The 15,912-nt window shown below is 42.9% G+C and overlaps 1 protein-coding gene across 5 annotated transcripts in view; it reads left to right on the top strand.

Moving 5' to 3' along the window:
- LOC115087006 overlaps positions 1-15,912 on the top strand; it is a 326,242-nt gene that overhangs the window by 174,955 nt on the left and 135,375 nt on the right. For all 5 annotated transcript variants that reach the window (XM_029593593.1, XM_029593595.1, XM_029593598.1 and 2 more), the window contains one exon: positions 939-1,114. In XM_029593593.1, the coding sequence (XP_029449453.1) occupies positions 939-1,114 (176 nt within the window). The remainder of the gene's footprint in view (positions 1-938; positions 1,115-15,912) is intronic.

The raw sequence follows: 15,912 nt of genomic DNA, 5'->3' as shown, positions 1-15,912 counted from the left end.
TTGGAAGTCTTAAGAGTAGACTTGGCAGTATCCCATCCAGTAGAAGGATAGCGTTGGTATAACCCTTGCATCTGTACTGATCTGACTGGATAAAGAGGAAGGAGAAATTCATTTTTACATGATAATCTTCTTTCCTTGGGTCCAGCCAGACCAGTCCAGGGCCTTCCCTGTTCTGCCAAATAAAATATATTATTCTCCTGATTCATTTTTAGATTAGTCACATAGAAAAGGAAATCACCCAAAATAAATCTCCAATTGTCATGCCAAAGATTAAATAAACCGGTTTATTTATTTTGGGTGATTCCTTTTCTATGTGACTAGTTGAGTGTGGAAATTTCTTAGCTCTTTTTCTTTTGATTTGTTTCATTTTCAGATTAACCACATATGTGCTAATCAGTGCAATGGATATTAAGGTAACAAACCTTTTCAAAGAATTCAGTATATGTCTGTTCCATTTCTTGATTTCTGTTGTTTGTTCTCCTTGGAAGCCCTTTGATTTTTGCATAGGGGTTGAGGGAAAGGTTTAGTGTATAAAAATGTTTATCTTAGCTTGTTACATAGAATAGTGACAGGCTAAATTCAGCATGGGACCCTATATAAGGTGATGTCAGAAAGCCTATTCATCTCTGTCTCCATCTACTGGTTGGGAGGCATATACCCATAAAGCTGGACTGGTATGGCTGGACACAAAGAAAGGACATTATCAGGTAAAAATTAAAGGAAGCATGGACGTTGCTTTCTAGACCAGTTTATTTTTGAATAATGTTTAATCAGTACTGCACTAAAATTTATTCTTATATACAATGTAGAGTTTTTTGCTTTTCAAGGTTTTTAATGGTTTACTGGTTCTTGTAAAAACTGAGATATGTTTATGTGGGGAAATTGGAGGTAACTGAGGCATCATATTAATAAGTTCACTGTATTTCTGGGTATTACAGGGGAGGTATTCACTTATGAGGAAGAATGTTTACCTCTGGGTGCCCTGCATCAAGCAGCAATTGCCTATGCATCAGCTATCAAACTCAAACCAAAGGATGCCAACCTCCATTTCCAGCTTGGCCTTGTGCTAGAAGAGCATTATTATGCAGCAGAGATATATGGACTAAAGAAAAAAGTAAGGCTAAATAGTGTCTTTAGTATCATAGCATGAGAAATGTAGGGGGTAAATTTTCAATAAAGCACCTAACTGACAATGTGTGCATGTACTTTTTAGCCTACACAAACCCCTGACAATTTTCCAACTCAAAATACCCATGATCATTGCGTTTAAATATTGGTTTGTTGTGCACCTAACAGTACATTTGTGCACTTACACAGTGCTAAATAATGGTTCAATGTTTGTGTGTTAGCGGCATATCTCCTACATACGTGAATGTTTTAAACTGAAATGCACATGTGTAGTTTTCAACCATGCCTCCAAAATATACCCCCAACACCTTTTTCCTATGTAGCCAAAGTTTGTGCGTTATCAAAGTGCGCACATACCTACAAGCAGTTGAAAATCTCCTTGGTCAAATATAGGTGAATTAGGGGAGTACCTCTTAATGTTCAGAATTTTTACCTTATTCTTTTCTTTTCTACTTTTTCAACATAGTGCATGGTAAAAGATATCACACACACACACTATTTTGAGACTCGCAAGAGTGGTCAAACATGAAAAAACTTTCCTTGCCTGCATAGGTCAAAATGGGGTAGGCTACCCAGTGTGTGGCCCTATCAAATTTTGGACCATCCCTAAAGTGCTGCTGCCACATCTCCTTGCATATCTTTGACTGGTCTTGCAAGACATGCAGACACCCCCATGAATACCTGTATTTTCACATTGATCTGCATGTCTCGCAAGACCAGTGCATGACATGTAAGGAGATGCAAGGTGCCACTGGCAGGAGAGAGTGCAAGCACAGAGAAATAAGTGGAACTACAGGCAGGTAAGGGATTGGCTTGATAGGGAAGGAAAAAGGAGGTCTAAAGCTGGAAGTTCACTTAAGAGGATCCCAAGGCTGGAAGAGTGCTTGGGGGGGGGGGGGGGGGGCAGGATCTTGAGGTTGGAAGCTTGCTTGAGAGGGGAACCCAAGGCTAGAAGCTTGCTTGAAGGGGGGGAGGGAGCCTGAGTCTGGAAGCATGCTTAGAGGGGATCCCTGAGGCTGAAAGCTTGCTGGCGAGGATCCCACGTTTGGAAGCTTGCATGGGGAGGGAGTCCCAAGACTGGAAGCTTGCTTGCACAGGGGGATCCTGAGACTGGAAACTTGTTTAAGGGGGGATCCTGAGGTTGGAATATTGCTGGGGAAGGAAGGGATGACTGAGGCTGGAGGCTGGCTGCTGATTAGCTGGCTGTGGGGGTAACATTTGTAATTTGTGGTTTATTATTTTGTATTTGGTGAAGGTCTTTTTGTGTTCTGCAAGTGTAACTCGGGCAAGCTGAGGTATTCTGCTAGTGTGTAGGGAGCTGTAGCAGTCTTGTTCATTGTGGTTTTCCCAACAGCCCGCTCCGGGCCATCCTCCCGCTCCTGGGCCGTCGGCTGACACTAATCAAAATGGCGCCGAGTGCAGGAGGTCACTCCCGGACCCCCGCTGGACTTTTGGCAAGTCTTGTGGGGGTCAGGAGGGTCCCCCAAGACTTGCCAAAAGCCCCTGGTGGTCCAGCGGGGGTCCGGGAGCAATCTCCTGCACTCGGGCCATAGGCTGCCAGTAATCAAAATGGCGCCGATAGCCTTTGCCCTTACTATGTCACAGGGGCTACCGGTGCCATTGGTCAGCCCCTGTCACATGGTAGGAGCACAAGATGGTGCCGGCCATCCAGTGCTCCTACCATGTGACAGGATCCGGCCAATGGCACGGATACCCTGTCACATGGTAAGGGCAAAGGGCCATCGGCGCCATTTTGATTAGTGGCAGCCGACGGCCCGGGAGCCGGAGGACGGCACGGAGCGGGAGATCGCGGGAGATCGCTCCCACGCCTCCCACTGGACCACCAGGTACCTGTAAAAAGGTTTTGGGGGGATCGGGAGGGTGGGGGAAGCTAAGGGGTTACTTTTAAAGGGTTGGGGTGAGTTTAGGGGTTATTTTTGTGTGCTGTTTTTCCCGCCCTCCCCCAAAACGATAAGGGAACCCCCAAGATCAATATCATGGGGTTTTCCTATCGTTTTGGGGGAGCCCCCGATTTCTGACGATTTTGAAAATATCGACGATATTTTCAATCATCCGAAGCCCGATTCACATCCCTATTGCCAAGTGGCTCCAATACTGTTACCTCTCGCACCAAATCCTGTGTTCTACTAATGACTAGGTTAAATAGTTTCCCCTCTTGTTGGTACTTGTTCCCTCTGCTCCATGGAGCAGCCATTTATTTCATCTAGGAACTTTACTTCTCTAGAATGTCCTGATGTAGCATTCACCCAGTCAATACTGGGGTAATTGAAATCACCCTTTATTACTATGCTGCTGATTTTGTTAGTTTCCCTAAGTTTAAACCACTTACAGCTTCCAGCATAATTATTACTGCTGCATTCAAGGACTAATTTAACAACATTCTGGGCCTTGGAAAAAAGTCTCTTTCTTCTCCACTCCCAACCCCCTTCCCACCAAGGCACTCAGAGAGGGACTTAAGAATTGTTTGAGAAACATTAATATCTTAAGCCCGTTGGAATTAAAAGGTGACCTTGGGGCTCCATAGAGAGATTATTAGACCAGGGGTTGTATAAGAAATTGGCAGTGGGAGCAGGAGGTGGAGTAGAGATAGAATTTGGTTGAGTGCCCCCAACCAGAAAGGCATTCTGCTGCCCCTGCTTGTCCGTAGAAAGGTTTCTTATAGCGCATATATATATATATATATATATATCTGATATATATATATATATATATATATATCTGATATATGAGTTATTCATAATAGCAAATATATGAACAGACACTGTGGCTGAAATTCATTTCAAAGATGTTATTAGCCCTAGTTTTTATAGTCATTTAATACATATTAAGCAAACTGTTGGACAGAATGTTTTTGTCCAAAATGTGTTTGGATCTAGCTGACTGTATAAGCCCCTTATAATTTCTTTCATAGCTAAATTAAATTAGTTATTTTAAATCTGCAGTATTGCTGGTTTTCTTTCTTCATTTCATTAGCAAACAAAAAAACTATAGGTAAAGACATACAAGTAAATCAAATGAAAAACAAACATGATTTAGCTTTATTTTTGTAAAAAAAAAAAAAAGGTATAATTCAATACAATTAGCCATTACCATCTGATTAAAGCATTCTTGAAATAACAGGTAGATAAGATGTATGGTCAGATAAAAGTAGTTAGCATTAATCAAAAGAGATTGTCCACATGTTAATTAGATTAAATAGCAAACTGTGAAGAAGCGCTGGGTCATATCCAGTTGCTAAAAAATATGTTTACTTCATCCAAGTACTCTAAGTTATGTAGAATGTTGTGGAAACTATATCTATACATTCCTGACATATTCAGTGTTTGTTTTGATTACATTGTAAAAGTCTTTATCTATTAAGTAGTATAATGCTGCAGTTGTTTTTGTAGCTAAGTATGCTTATTTCAAGAAAATTACTTTAGGAAAAGTTAGTTTCTCCTGCAGTGCTTGCAAGCCTGAAGGTACTTTGAGGCTGATGCAGTACCGTGTACTTAGGCTAGCACACAGGTTAACCCATGGTCGGACGTGTGTTTTGGTCGCGTATCCATAATCCCTTATGCAATAAGGGGATTAGCGCATTCAAAACATGCATCCAAACCAGCACTTAGCTAATAGCGCTCATCACATGTAAACGCCATGTTGATGAGGCTATTAGCTAGTACCCTCTTATGTAAAAAATAAACGTGTGCCCATACAGACATTTTTACCCTCAAAAGTTAATTTCATCCCCAGAGCTGGCGTTAAGTCATGAGGAGCCCCAAATGTTTAACAGAAAAGCAGAAAATACTGCTTTTCTGTGGTTCCTGCAACTTAATATTGTGGCAATATTAAGTCGGAGGAAACACAGAAAGCAGCAACGTGAAAAAAAAATTAAAAAGTGTCTTGCCGGTAGTCAGGTTAGGAAAATGGTTGCTCAATTTATGAACATCCGTTTTCCTAAACCGGGCACAGCTACTTCTCCTGGGCGCACAATGCCGAGGAGGTGCTAGGGGCGCACAGTTTCCTCTAGTGCCTCTTTTTTAACACCGCGGCTCATTTGCCTACTGCATCGCACCCGGGAGAGGTGGATGGGTGTACATGAGGAAAGGGGGCACTCAGGGACATCTCCATGTTTACCTGGAGAGAATCCCTTTGAAAATTGCCTCTAAATGTATGTACGGTAAGTTGCGGTGAATGAGATCACGGAAAATCAAAATAGTGCTTTGATGCAAAAAAAGAAAGCTGCATACATGTGATGACACATTACCTATAGTTATCCTGAGTGAGAAAATCAGGAATACCTCCTTCTTGCAGCAGAATGAAAGCCTGACCTGAGCATTACATTCCTTACTGCAGTAAGCATGGAGTTCGCTTTCTAAGGTGATTCTGTTTTAAAGGGAAACCTGCTTAAAATGTCCTTAACACTGAGCCATAAAAATGATTGGTGGGCCTTCACCCTCTCTCTTTCTACTCATCATGCCCCTGGCCATCAGTTGGGTACCACTTCAAAAGCACCCATTTTGGTGTTTTAATTTTTGGAATGAGTTAGAAGCATTCATGGTTTATTATAGCCGCAAGCTTGCAAAAAATAAATAAAAGCCTAACTGAACCTGCTGAAAATGTGCTGTGAATAAAGCAACTCTTACTGCAGTTAAAAGAAAGACCTGCCAAGGAATTGCTGTGATAAATAATGAAAATGAAATAGGGATGCAGCTTAAGGCTGAATGTGGGAGACTTGATGTTACACTACTAGAAGTGCTCAGTGAATCAGCCTAGATCCCACAGCCCTTTGCATTATTACTGGGGCAACATTCTCGTGCAAAGACAAAATTAAATGCAAGGTTTTGGCTGCCTTAAGCATTAGTACTGCAGCTCTTTTATTTCCCTGGTGTCTATTATCAAGAAATGGATTTGTAACCTTTTTTTAAAAAAATATCCCTTGCCATTTACTGTATGTCTGAGCAGCACTCTATTTTAGAAAAATAAGACACACTTTTGAAAACTAAGGGCTGTATTTACCAATGCTGCAAAGCATAGTGAATTCAGTGGTAACGGGGGGCGGGGGCGGTCCGATAGCCGTCAGCGATCGCACCTCCACGGTGCAATCGCTGCCAGCATCGCACCAAATAACTATACCATAAAAGGTGTAGTTATTCGGCGCGAAACTGACAGTGAAAAAGACGCGTACCTTTCGCTGTCGGCGCAGTCTTCGCGGTGTCAGCCCCAATGCCACCCCAACTCCTCCTCTTCTGGGGCTGACGCCGCCCCGACTCCACCCCCATCTTGGTATCGTACGTGATAAGGGACTTTTCGCGTGCGAAACGTCCCTTATTGCGTGCGATCCGCTTGGAAAATGACCCCCTAAGGCATTAGTAAATCCAGCCCTAAGACTGTTTCCTAATGTGACTCTTATAGTATCTCAGGATATTGGCAGAACTCTGTGTTATATATTGGTTGCTTTGATGTTGTCTTCTGTGCTTCCATCTGATAGAGCAGCTAGTATGGTGTAATACATTCTCCATCTATAGTTCCATCATTGAGGTGTAAAGAGATCATGTTGTGACTTTTTTCATAATATGTGAAAGTCCAAAATGTGCCAGTGCTCTATTTTTTCAACAATATATATTGATTATATTAGGGAAAAATATTATTGCATAAATATATAAGAATCACATCAGAGTGAAAGCCTCAGCATATTTTATGTGAAAGTGCACAGTATTCGTTAAACATTAACAACTTCTAGGAAAACACTATTTTTAAAAAGCAGAGAATGTTTCAAGTGAGCACTATGTATTTGATTTATTTGAAATTAAAGATGATCAGTATTCTCTTTTCAAACTGTGTTGCATGGATTACTAGTTCTGGTCCTACAGAACTCTAGACAGATCTGATTTTTAGGCTGTGTTCAATGAACATTCATTTCATAACTACACATGCAGTAAATGACAGGACAGGCAAAACTGGAAATTGGTGAAGCAGCATAACCATGCAAATTGAAGCACTAAGACTAGTCCTTCTTGCTGAGGCAGTTCCTAATAGGTTGCTAGTTTCTATGGCTTCAACTTTCAAATCTTTGCTGCTGCTCCATGATTATATCTTCAATTACAATGTGGCACACCTTGACCCTAAAATAGTAGAGTTTTCATTAAAAAAGCATCCGAAATACTAAAACAAATTCAAGGCATAAGTATTATTGGTAGCAAAATATAGAGGGTCATTTCAATGTAATCTTCATTTACACAATAAAAAACATATTTATCTGAGCAAGAACATAAGAAGTTGCCATATTGGGTCAGACTGAGGGTCTATCAAGCCCAGCATCCTGTTTCCAACAGTGGCCAGCCCAGGATACAAGTACCTGGTAGGTACCCAAACATTAAATAAATCCCAAGCTTCTAGTCCTGTAATAAGCAGTGGGTCTTCCCTAAGTTATGGATTCCAATATGGATTCCGAAAAGCATTAAGTACAGAATCCCTACTCATTTCCATGACATACTACCTCATCATGGGCCTCGATAAAGGTCATGCCTTCTTACTGATTCTCCTGGACCTCTCGGCAGCATTTGGCACCATTAACCACTCCATCCTCCTAAATCAGCTGGTGAACATCGGCATAACAGGAACTGCACTGGCCTGGTTCAAAACATTCCTTGGGAACAGAGGCTACAAGGTTAAAATCCACAATAAAGAATCTCAACGTTATCTTTCCTCCCTAGGAGTTCCTCAGGGCTCCTCCCTGTCACTCACGCTCTTCAACATTTACCTTCTTCCACTTTACCAGCTGTTAACCAAACTGAACCTAAAACACTTCTTATACGCTGACGATGTCCAGATCGTGATCCCCCTTAAAGAATCCATCACAAAAACAATTGAATTTTGGGAAAATTGCCTTCAAGAAATCAACTGCCTCCTCACCAGCTAAAACTTAATACTAAATTCTTCAAAAACAGAACTCCTTCTCATTTTCCCAGAAAACAGTAATTTCACTCGAATCCACCAACCAACCTCCACATTTCCCAAGTAAGAGACTTTGGAGTTATTATTGATAATCGGCTAAACCTAAAATCATTTATTAAGCAAACAACTTAGGACTGTTTCCGTAAACTACATGTCCTAAAAAGAATAAAACCACTCTTTCACTTTCATGATTACAGAACAGTTCTGCAAGCAATAATCTTCTCTAAGATAGACTACTGCAACTCTATCTTATTAGGTCTCCCTTCGTCTCACACCAAACCTCTTCAGATGGTCCAAAACACGGCAGCCAGAATATTGGCAAACACAAGGAGAAGAGACCACATATCTCCCATCCTCAAAGACCTACTGGTTGCCAATTCACTACAGAATCATACATAAGTCCACTACTACTATCTACAAAGCCATCCATCACCAGGCTCCACTCAACCTACAAATCCCACTCAGAAAACATATCTCCTCCAGACCCATCAGAGAGGCATACCGAGAATCACTACAAGTTCCACAAGCCAAAACTTCTCAACATATAACCTTTGGAGACCGGGCCTTCTCCACAGCAGGACCATCACTATGGAACTCCATCCCACCGGATCTTCGACTGGAACCATGCCTTCCAACATTCAGAAAAAGGCTTAAGATATGGTTGTTTAAGCAAGCCTTCCCAGACCCCAACTGATCCTTAATTGACCGACAACCATAGTCAGAGATTACTAGAACTCTGTGAACAATTGCTCTTTCCATTAAATTCCTCTCGCCTTTTCTTCTGCTCCCAGTTTTGAACATCCCTGTTTTATTGTAACTTCATTGTTTCTCCTCACCTGTTAAAGTTTTATTGTATCTTCATTTTACACCCCCTGTTAAATGTAAACCAGCATGATGCGATCCCTATTGCGAATGCCGGTATAAAAAAACACTAAATAAATAAATAAATAAGTTAAGAACATAAGAAATTGCCATGCTGGGTCAGACAAAGGGTCCATCAAGCCTAGCATCCTCTTTCCAACAGAGGCCAAACCAGGCCACAAGAACCTGGCAATTACCCAAATACTAAGTAGATCCCATGCAGTGGCTATTCCCTAAGTAAACTTGATTAATAGCAGTTAATGGACTTCTCCTCCAAGAATTTATCCAAACCTTTTTTGAACCCAGCTACACTAATTGCACTAACCACATCCTCTGGCAACAAATTCCAGAGCTTTATTGTGTGTTGAGTGAAAAATAATTTTCTCTAATTTGTCTTAAATATGCTACTTGCTAACTTCATGGAATACCCCCTAGTCCTATTATTTGAAAGTGTAAATAACTAAGTCACATCTACTCGTTCAAGACCTCTCATGATCTTAAAGACCTCTATCATATCTCCCCTCAGCCGTCTCTTCTCCAAGCTGAACAGCCTTAACCTCTTCAGCCTTTCCTCATAGGGAGCTGTTCCATCCCATTTATCATTTTGGTTGCCCTTCTCTGTACCTTCTCCATCGCAACTATATCTTTTTTGAGATGTGGCGACCAGAATTGTATACAGAATTCAAGGTGTGATCTCACCATGGAGAGATATAGAGGCATTATGACATTTTCTGTTTTATTAATCAATCCCTTCCTAATAATTCCTAACATTCTGTTTGCTTTTTTGACTGCTGCAGCACACCGAGCCGACGATTTTAAAGTATTATCCACTATGATGCCTAGATCTTTTTCCTGGGTGGTAGCTCCTTGTTGTGTCCGTCACTGCTCAATGCCCTCTCTCCGCCCTCTTTACCTCTGTGGTGACTCCCTCCGGGTCTAATGGATGATTAGCTGCTGCGACGTTTTCTTGCCATCTCCCTCTGGCGTCCCCGGATCGGCTCGACACTGCAGATCAGCCATGTTGCTGATGACGTAGGGCGCTCGCGCTCCGATTGATGTACCAGCAAGGGCACGAACTTCGGGGTCGTCCCCCTGAGATGACATCATCCGCTTCCAATATAAAAGGTATCAGTATTCACTAATGAATCGAGTTAGCAAGGGGATTGCTTCGGCTTTACTCCCAAGCTACTCTGCCTCCTCGGACTTACTAGGGGTACCTGCTCCTCGGGGGTCTCGCTCTATTTTCTCTATTTCAGATTGCAGATAGGAACCGGTACTCGCTCTTCAAGGGCCCATGTTCCTGAATACTCTGAAGATTCTCTTCTGCCTGGAAGCTATCGCAGATATAGACTTTTGTGATTTACCATCGTTCTCTCAGAGCTTTCCCTGGAACCAGGTACTCGCTCCTCGAGGGTCTAACCCTTTCCAGCTACTGAGCTTCCTTAAGACCTTATGTGAGTTTTGTCATCCAGTTCTGGCTATGAACACAGCATACCCTGTCTACTCGCTATTTATAGTTTCTCTACAGCTCAGCAACCATGGGATCGCTGTTCCAGTAGCTGAGGAACTTCAGCCCTGCCGGGCATATCAGCTCACTACTGCCACCTTTAGTGGTTCTACTAACCTGTCTAATAAAAGAATTATCTGTGTCTGTCTCCATACCCAAGCCTAGCCGGTGGTCCCTCTCAGGATATCCTCCTGGGGGCGCTGTCATCTGCAATCGACCCAAGGATCCACCTATCTACATTCCTCTACAGCTGAGTGCCTCTCCAAGCACTCCGCTGGTAACAGATTGCTACTCCTTCCCCATCAGGAGTCTTCAGCAACAGATTCAAAACAGATTGCTACTCTGTAGTCTAAAACCTAACAGATTGTTTACTATTCCCTCTTCAGGAGCTGATCATAACAGATTGCTAACTTCTCCCTTCTTGAGGAGTAGAGCACAACAGATTGCTAACTCCTCCCTCCACAGGAGCCGATTCATAACAGATTGCTAACTCCAGTGGATCCGGCTTTAAATTGGAAAAGCAGTACTCCTGGGAATCCAGCTTAAGGTATGAGATGTCAGTAACCCCATTGACCCAGCACACCTCTCTGCCTTGCAGGCTATACCGGGCCTGGCTCAAACCATCTCAGAACAGCAAGAAACCTTGGAGAAACTTACTGCAGCATTCCATCAGCTTCACACACAGAAAATTAAGGCACAGCTTCTACCCAAGAAGGTCAGTTTCAGGAAGTAACTTTAAAGACTGCTGTTCCACTGGCTGCTCCTATTCACTTCTCTGGAGAACTCCAGAAGACTCAGGGCTTTTTGAACCAGTGCAGCATGCATTTCATCTTACAGCCTTCATTGTTTCCTGCGGGCCTCTCTAAGACCACCTACATCCTGTCATAATTGGATGGGAGAGCCTCGTCGTGGGCATCTACCTTGTGGGAACACAAGGACTCTATTTTGCAGGACATAGAAGGATTTATGGACTTGTTTAAATCCATTTTTGATGACCCTGCTCGTCTGTTGCCGGGTTTGCTTTAGTGGACTTGAAGCAAGGCAACAGATCATTGGCTGAATTTGCCATAGAATTCAAGACTCTTGCAGCGGAATTTCGCTGGGACCCCAGATGTCTCAAAACTCTCTTCTGCAGAGGCCTGGATACCCACTTGAAAAACGAGCTGGCCGCTCGCCAGACACCTGGCTTGCTAGAAGAATTGATAGCCTTAGCTACTCGGATTGATTGTCGGCTCCGAGACAAGGTGAAGGAACTCCAGCCTAAGGTGTTAACTGGGTTAAAACAGGCCAGTACCCCTGTACCTCGGATGGGTCCAGCAATTCCTGCTGTTGATAAAGATGACCGATGCAACTTGGTCATGGTCACTTGACCTCAAAGGAAAGAAGATTTCGGAAGAAACGCAGCCTGTGCACGTACTGTGGTCAGCCCGGCCATGATGTCTCTACATGCCCCATTCATCCGGGAAATGGACGGGCCTAAGTCCCGCGGGAGGACTGTTCTTGGTCCATACTGCGTTATCTCCTCCGCTCTCTCGTTCAGTCTCTGTGACGTCTGAACCAACTACGGTTCAGACCCCTGCCCTGTTGGACTAAGGGGCAGGAGGCAACCTTATTCTCAGACGTATTGTGGAAGACCTGAGGAGTCCCTTCGTCAAATTAGAAGATCTATTAATGCATCACAACTTGAAGTGGGCTTTGGACGTTCCTTTACATCGCCACTTCTCTTGAGGATCTTAATGACGTCCACAGCCGTTCTACTCCTGGCTGCTGATATTCATAGCGATTTGTATGTTCGCCATGGCAAGATGGCGCTCTACATCTTTACCGTCTTCACGGACTATAAGTTAGAGATATCTGCTTCGCTTGTTTCACTCGGAAGTCGTGTCTGAAGTACTATAGCACAATTAGATCCGAAGAAGTTATCTCTAGCTACCAGCCTGTTTGATTTTCTGGTGCTGCCACTTCTGTTGAAGTTTCTGTGACGTCCATAGCAGCTAAGATTGCTGCTGAATTCAACGCCTCATCCAGTTATATTACTAAAGAAGTTACCCTTAGAAGTGGGGTTGGACGTACCCCAACATTGCCACTTCTGTTGAAGTCACAGTCGCGTCTATAGCAGTTAGCTATTGCTGCTAAATACTACCATCTCTCATCCAGCATCATCTACTGGAGAGTCATCTTTAGAAGTGGATTTTGGATATTCTTCAACATTACCACTTCCACTGAATTCCTCAGTGACGTCCACAGCAGCTCTACTTATTGCTGCTATCATCAATAACACTCTGAAAGATTCTTCCAAATCTCAAGATCCATCTGTCACCTTTGCAAAAGATGAATTAGAAATCAAGATCAAAGAGATTCTGGATGTTCACAACAGAGGCAAGATGCTTGAATACCTTCTGATTTGGGAAGGCTTCGGCCCCGATTTGATCACTTGAGAGCCTCAGACCAATATCTTGGATAAAGAGATGCTTCATCAGTTTCACCTTGCACATACTTTGAAACCTAAGCCTGGTACCCGAAGAGGAGATCGTCCTTTGAAGGGGGGGGTACTGTTGCGTCCGTCGCTGCTCAATGCCCTCACTCCGCCCTCTTTACCTCTGTGGTGATTCCCTCCTGTCTGATGGACAGTTAGCTGCTGCGACATCTTCTTGCCATCTCCCTCCGGCGTCCCCGGACCGGCTCGACGCTGCAGATCCGCCATGTTGTCTGATGACATAGGGCGCGTGCGCTCTGATTGATATACCAGCAAGAGCGCGAAACTCGGGGGCATCCCCCTGAGATGATGTCATCCCCAATATAAAAGGTCTCAGTATTCGCTAACGAATCGAGTTAGCAAGGGGATTGCTTCAGCTTTACTCCCAAGCTACTCTGCCTCCTCAGTCTTACCAGGGGTATCTGCTCCTCGGGGGCCTCGTTCTCTTTTCTTTATTTCAGATTGCAGATAGGAACCAGTACTCGATCCTCGAGGGCCCATGTTCCTGAATACTCTGACAATTCTCTTCTGCCTGGAAGCTATCGCAGATACAGACTTTTGTCAGTTACCATCGCTCTTTCAGAGCTTTCCCTGGAACCAGGTACTTGCTCCTCGAGGGCCTAACCCTTTCCAGCTACTGAGCTTCCTTAAGACCTTATGTGAGTTTTGTCATCCAGTTCTGGCTATGAACACAGCATACCCTGTCTTCTCACTATCTATAGTTTCTCTACAGCTCAGCAACCCTGGGCTCGCTGTTCCAGTAGCTGAGGAACTTCAGCCCTGCCGGGCATATCAGCTCACTACTGCCACCTCTAGTGGTTTTACTAACCTGTCTAATAAAATAATTATCTGTGTCTGTCTCCATACCCAAGCCTAGCCGGTGGTCCCTCTCAGGATGTCCTCCTGAGGGCGCTGTCATCTGCCATCGGCCCAAGGATCCACCTATCTACATTCCTCTACAGCTGAGTGCCTCTCCAAGCACTCCGCTGGTAACAGATTGCTACTCCTTCCCCATCAGGAGTCTTCAGCAACAGATTCATAACAAATTGCTACTCCATAGTCTAAAACCTAACAGATTGTTTACTACTCACTCTACAGGAGCTGATCATAACAGATTGCTAACTCCTCCCTTCTTGAGGAGTAGAGCACAACAGATTGCTAACTCCTCCCTTCTTGAGGAGTAGAGCATAACATATTGCTAACTCCTCCCTTCACAGGAGCCGATTCATAACACTCCTAATATGGAACCTAACATCATGTAACTACAGCAAGGATTATTTTTCCTTATATACAACTCCTTGCACTTGTCCACATTAAATTTCATCTGCCATTTGGATGCCCAGTCTTCCAGTCTTGCAAGATCCTCCTGTAATGTATCACAATCCGCTTGTGATTTAACTACTCTGAATAATGTTGTATCATCCGCAAATTTGATAACCTCACTCATCGTATTCCTTTCCAGATCATATATATATATATTGAAAAGCACCAGTCCAAGGACAGATCCCTGAGACACTCCACTGTTTACCCTTTTCCACTGAGAAAATTGACCATTTAATCCTACTCTCTGTTTCCTCTCTTTTAACCAGTTTGTAATCCATGAAAGGACATCGCCTCCTATCCCATGACTTTTTAGTTTTCTTAGAAGCCTCTCATGAGGGACTTTGTCAAATGCCTTCTGAAAATCCAAATACACTACATCTACTGGTTCACCTTTATCCACATGTTTATTAACTCCTTCAAAAAATGAAGCAGATTTGTTAGGCAAGACTTCCCTTGGGTAAATCCATGTTGACTGTGTTCCATTAAACCATGTCTTTCTATATGCTCTATGATTTTGATCTTTAGAATATTTCCACTATTTTTCCCAGCACTGAAGTCAGTCTCACTGATCTATAGTTATCTGGATCGCCCCTGTAGCCCTTTTTAAATATTGGGGTTACATTGGCCACTCTCCAGTCTTCAGGTACAATGGATGATTTTAATGATAGGTTACAAATTTTAACTAATAGATCAGAAATTTCATTTTTGAGTTCCTTCAGTATCCTAGGTTGCATGCCATCCAGTCCAGGTGATTTGCTACACTTTAGTTTGTCAATCTGGCCTACTACATCTTCCAGGTTCACAGTGATTTCGTTCTGTTCGTCTGACTCATCACCCCTGAAAACCATCTCTGAAACTGGTATCTCACCAACATCCTCATTAGTATACATGGAAGCAAAGAATTCATTTAGTCTTTCTGCAATGGCCTTATCTTCCCTAAGAGCCCCTTTAACCCCTTGGTCATCTAATGGTCCAACCAACTCCCTCACAGGTTTCTTGCTTCGGATATATTTAAAAAAGTTATTATTATGAGTTTTTGCCTCTATGGCCAACTTCATTTCAAATTCTCTCTTTGCCTGTCTTATCAATGTTTTACACTTAACTTGACAGTGCTTATGTTTTATCCTATTTTCTTCTGTTGGATCCTTCTTCCAATTTTTGAATGAAGATCTTTTGGCTAAAACAGCCTCTTTCACCTCAACTTTTAACCATGACAGTAATCGTTTTGCCTTCCTTCCACCTTTCTTAATGTGTGGAATACATATGGACTGCGCTTCTAGGATTGTATTTTTAAACAATGTCCATGCCTGTTGAACACTTTTAACCTTTGCACCTGCACCTTTCAGTTTTTTTCTATTTTCCTCATTTTATCAAAGTTTCCCTTTTGAAAGTTTAGTGTTGGAACTGCAGATTTACTTATTGTCCCCCTTCCAGTTAATAGTTTAAATTTGATCATGTTATGATCACTGTTGCCATGTGGCCCCACCACCATTACATCTCTCACCAAATCCTGCGTTCCACTAAGAATTAAATCTAAAATAGCTCCCTCTCTTGTTGGTTCCTGAACCAATTGCTCCATGAAGCAGTCATTTATTACATCCAGGAACTTTATGTCTCTAGCAAGTCCTGATGTTACATTTACCCAGTCAATATTGGGGTA

Source organism: Rhinatrema bivittatum, chromosome 3 (genome assembly GCF_901001135.1).
Source record: "Rhinatrema bivittatum chromosome 3, aRhiBiv1.1, whole genome shotgun sequence".
In the NCBI taxonomy this organism is placed as follows: domain Eukaryota; kingdom Metazoa; phylum Chordata; class Amphibia; order Gymnophiona; family Rhinatrematidae; genus Rhinatrema; species Rhinatrema bivittatum.
Note: the sequence above shows the minus strand (reverse complement) of the source record. Positions and strands in the feature narration are given on the sequence as shown.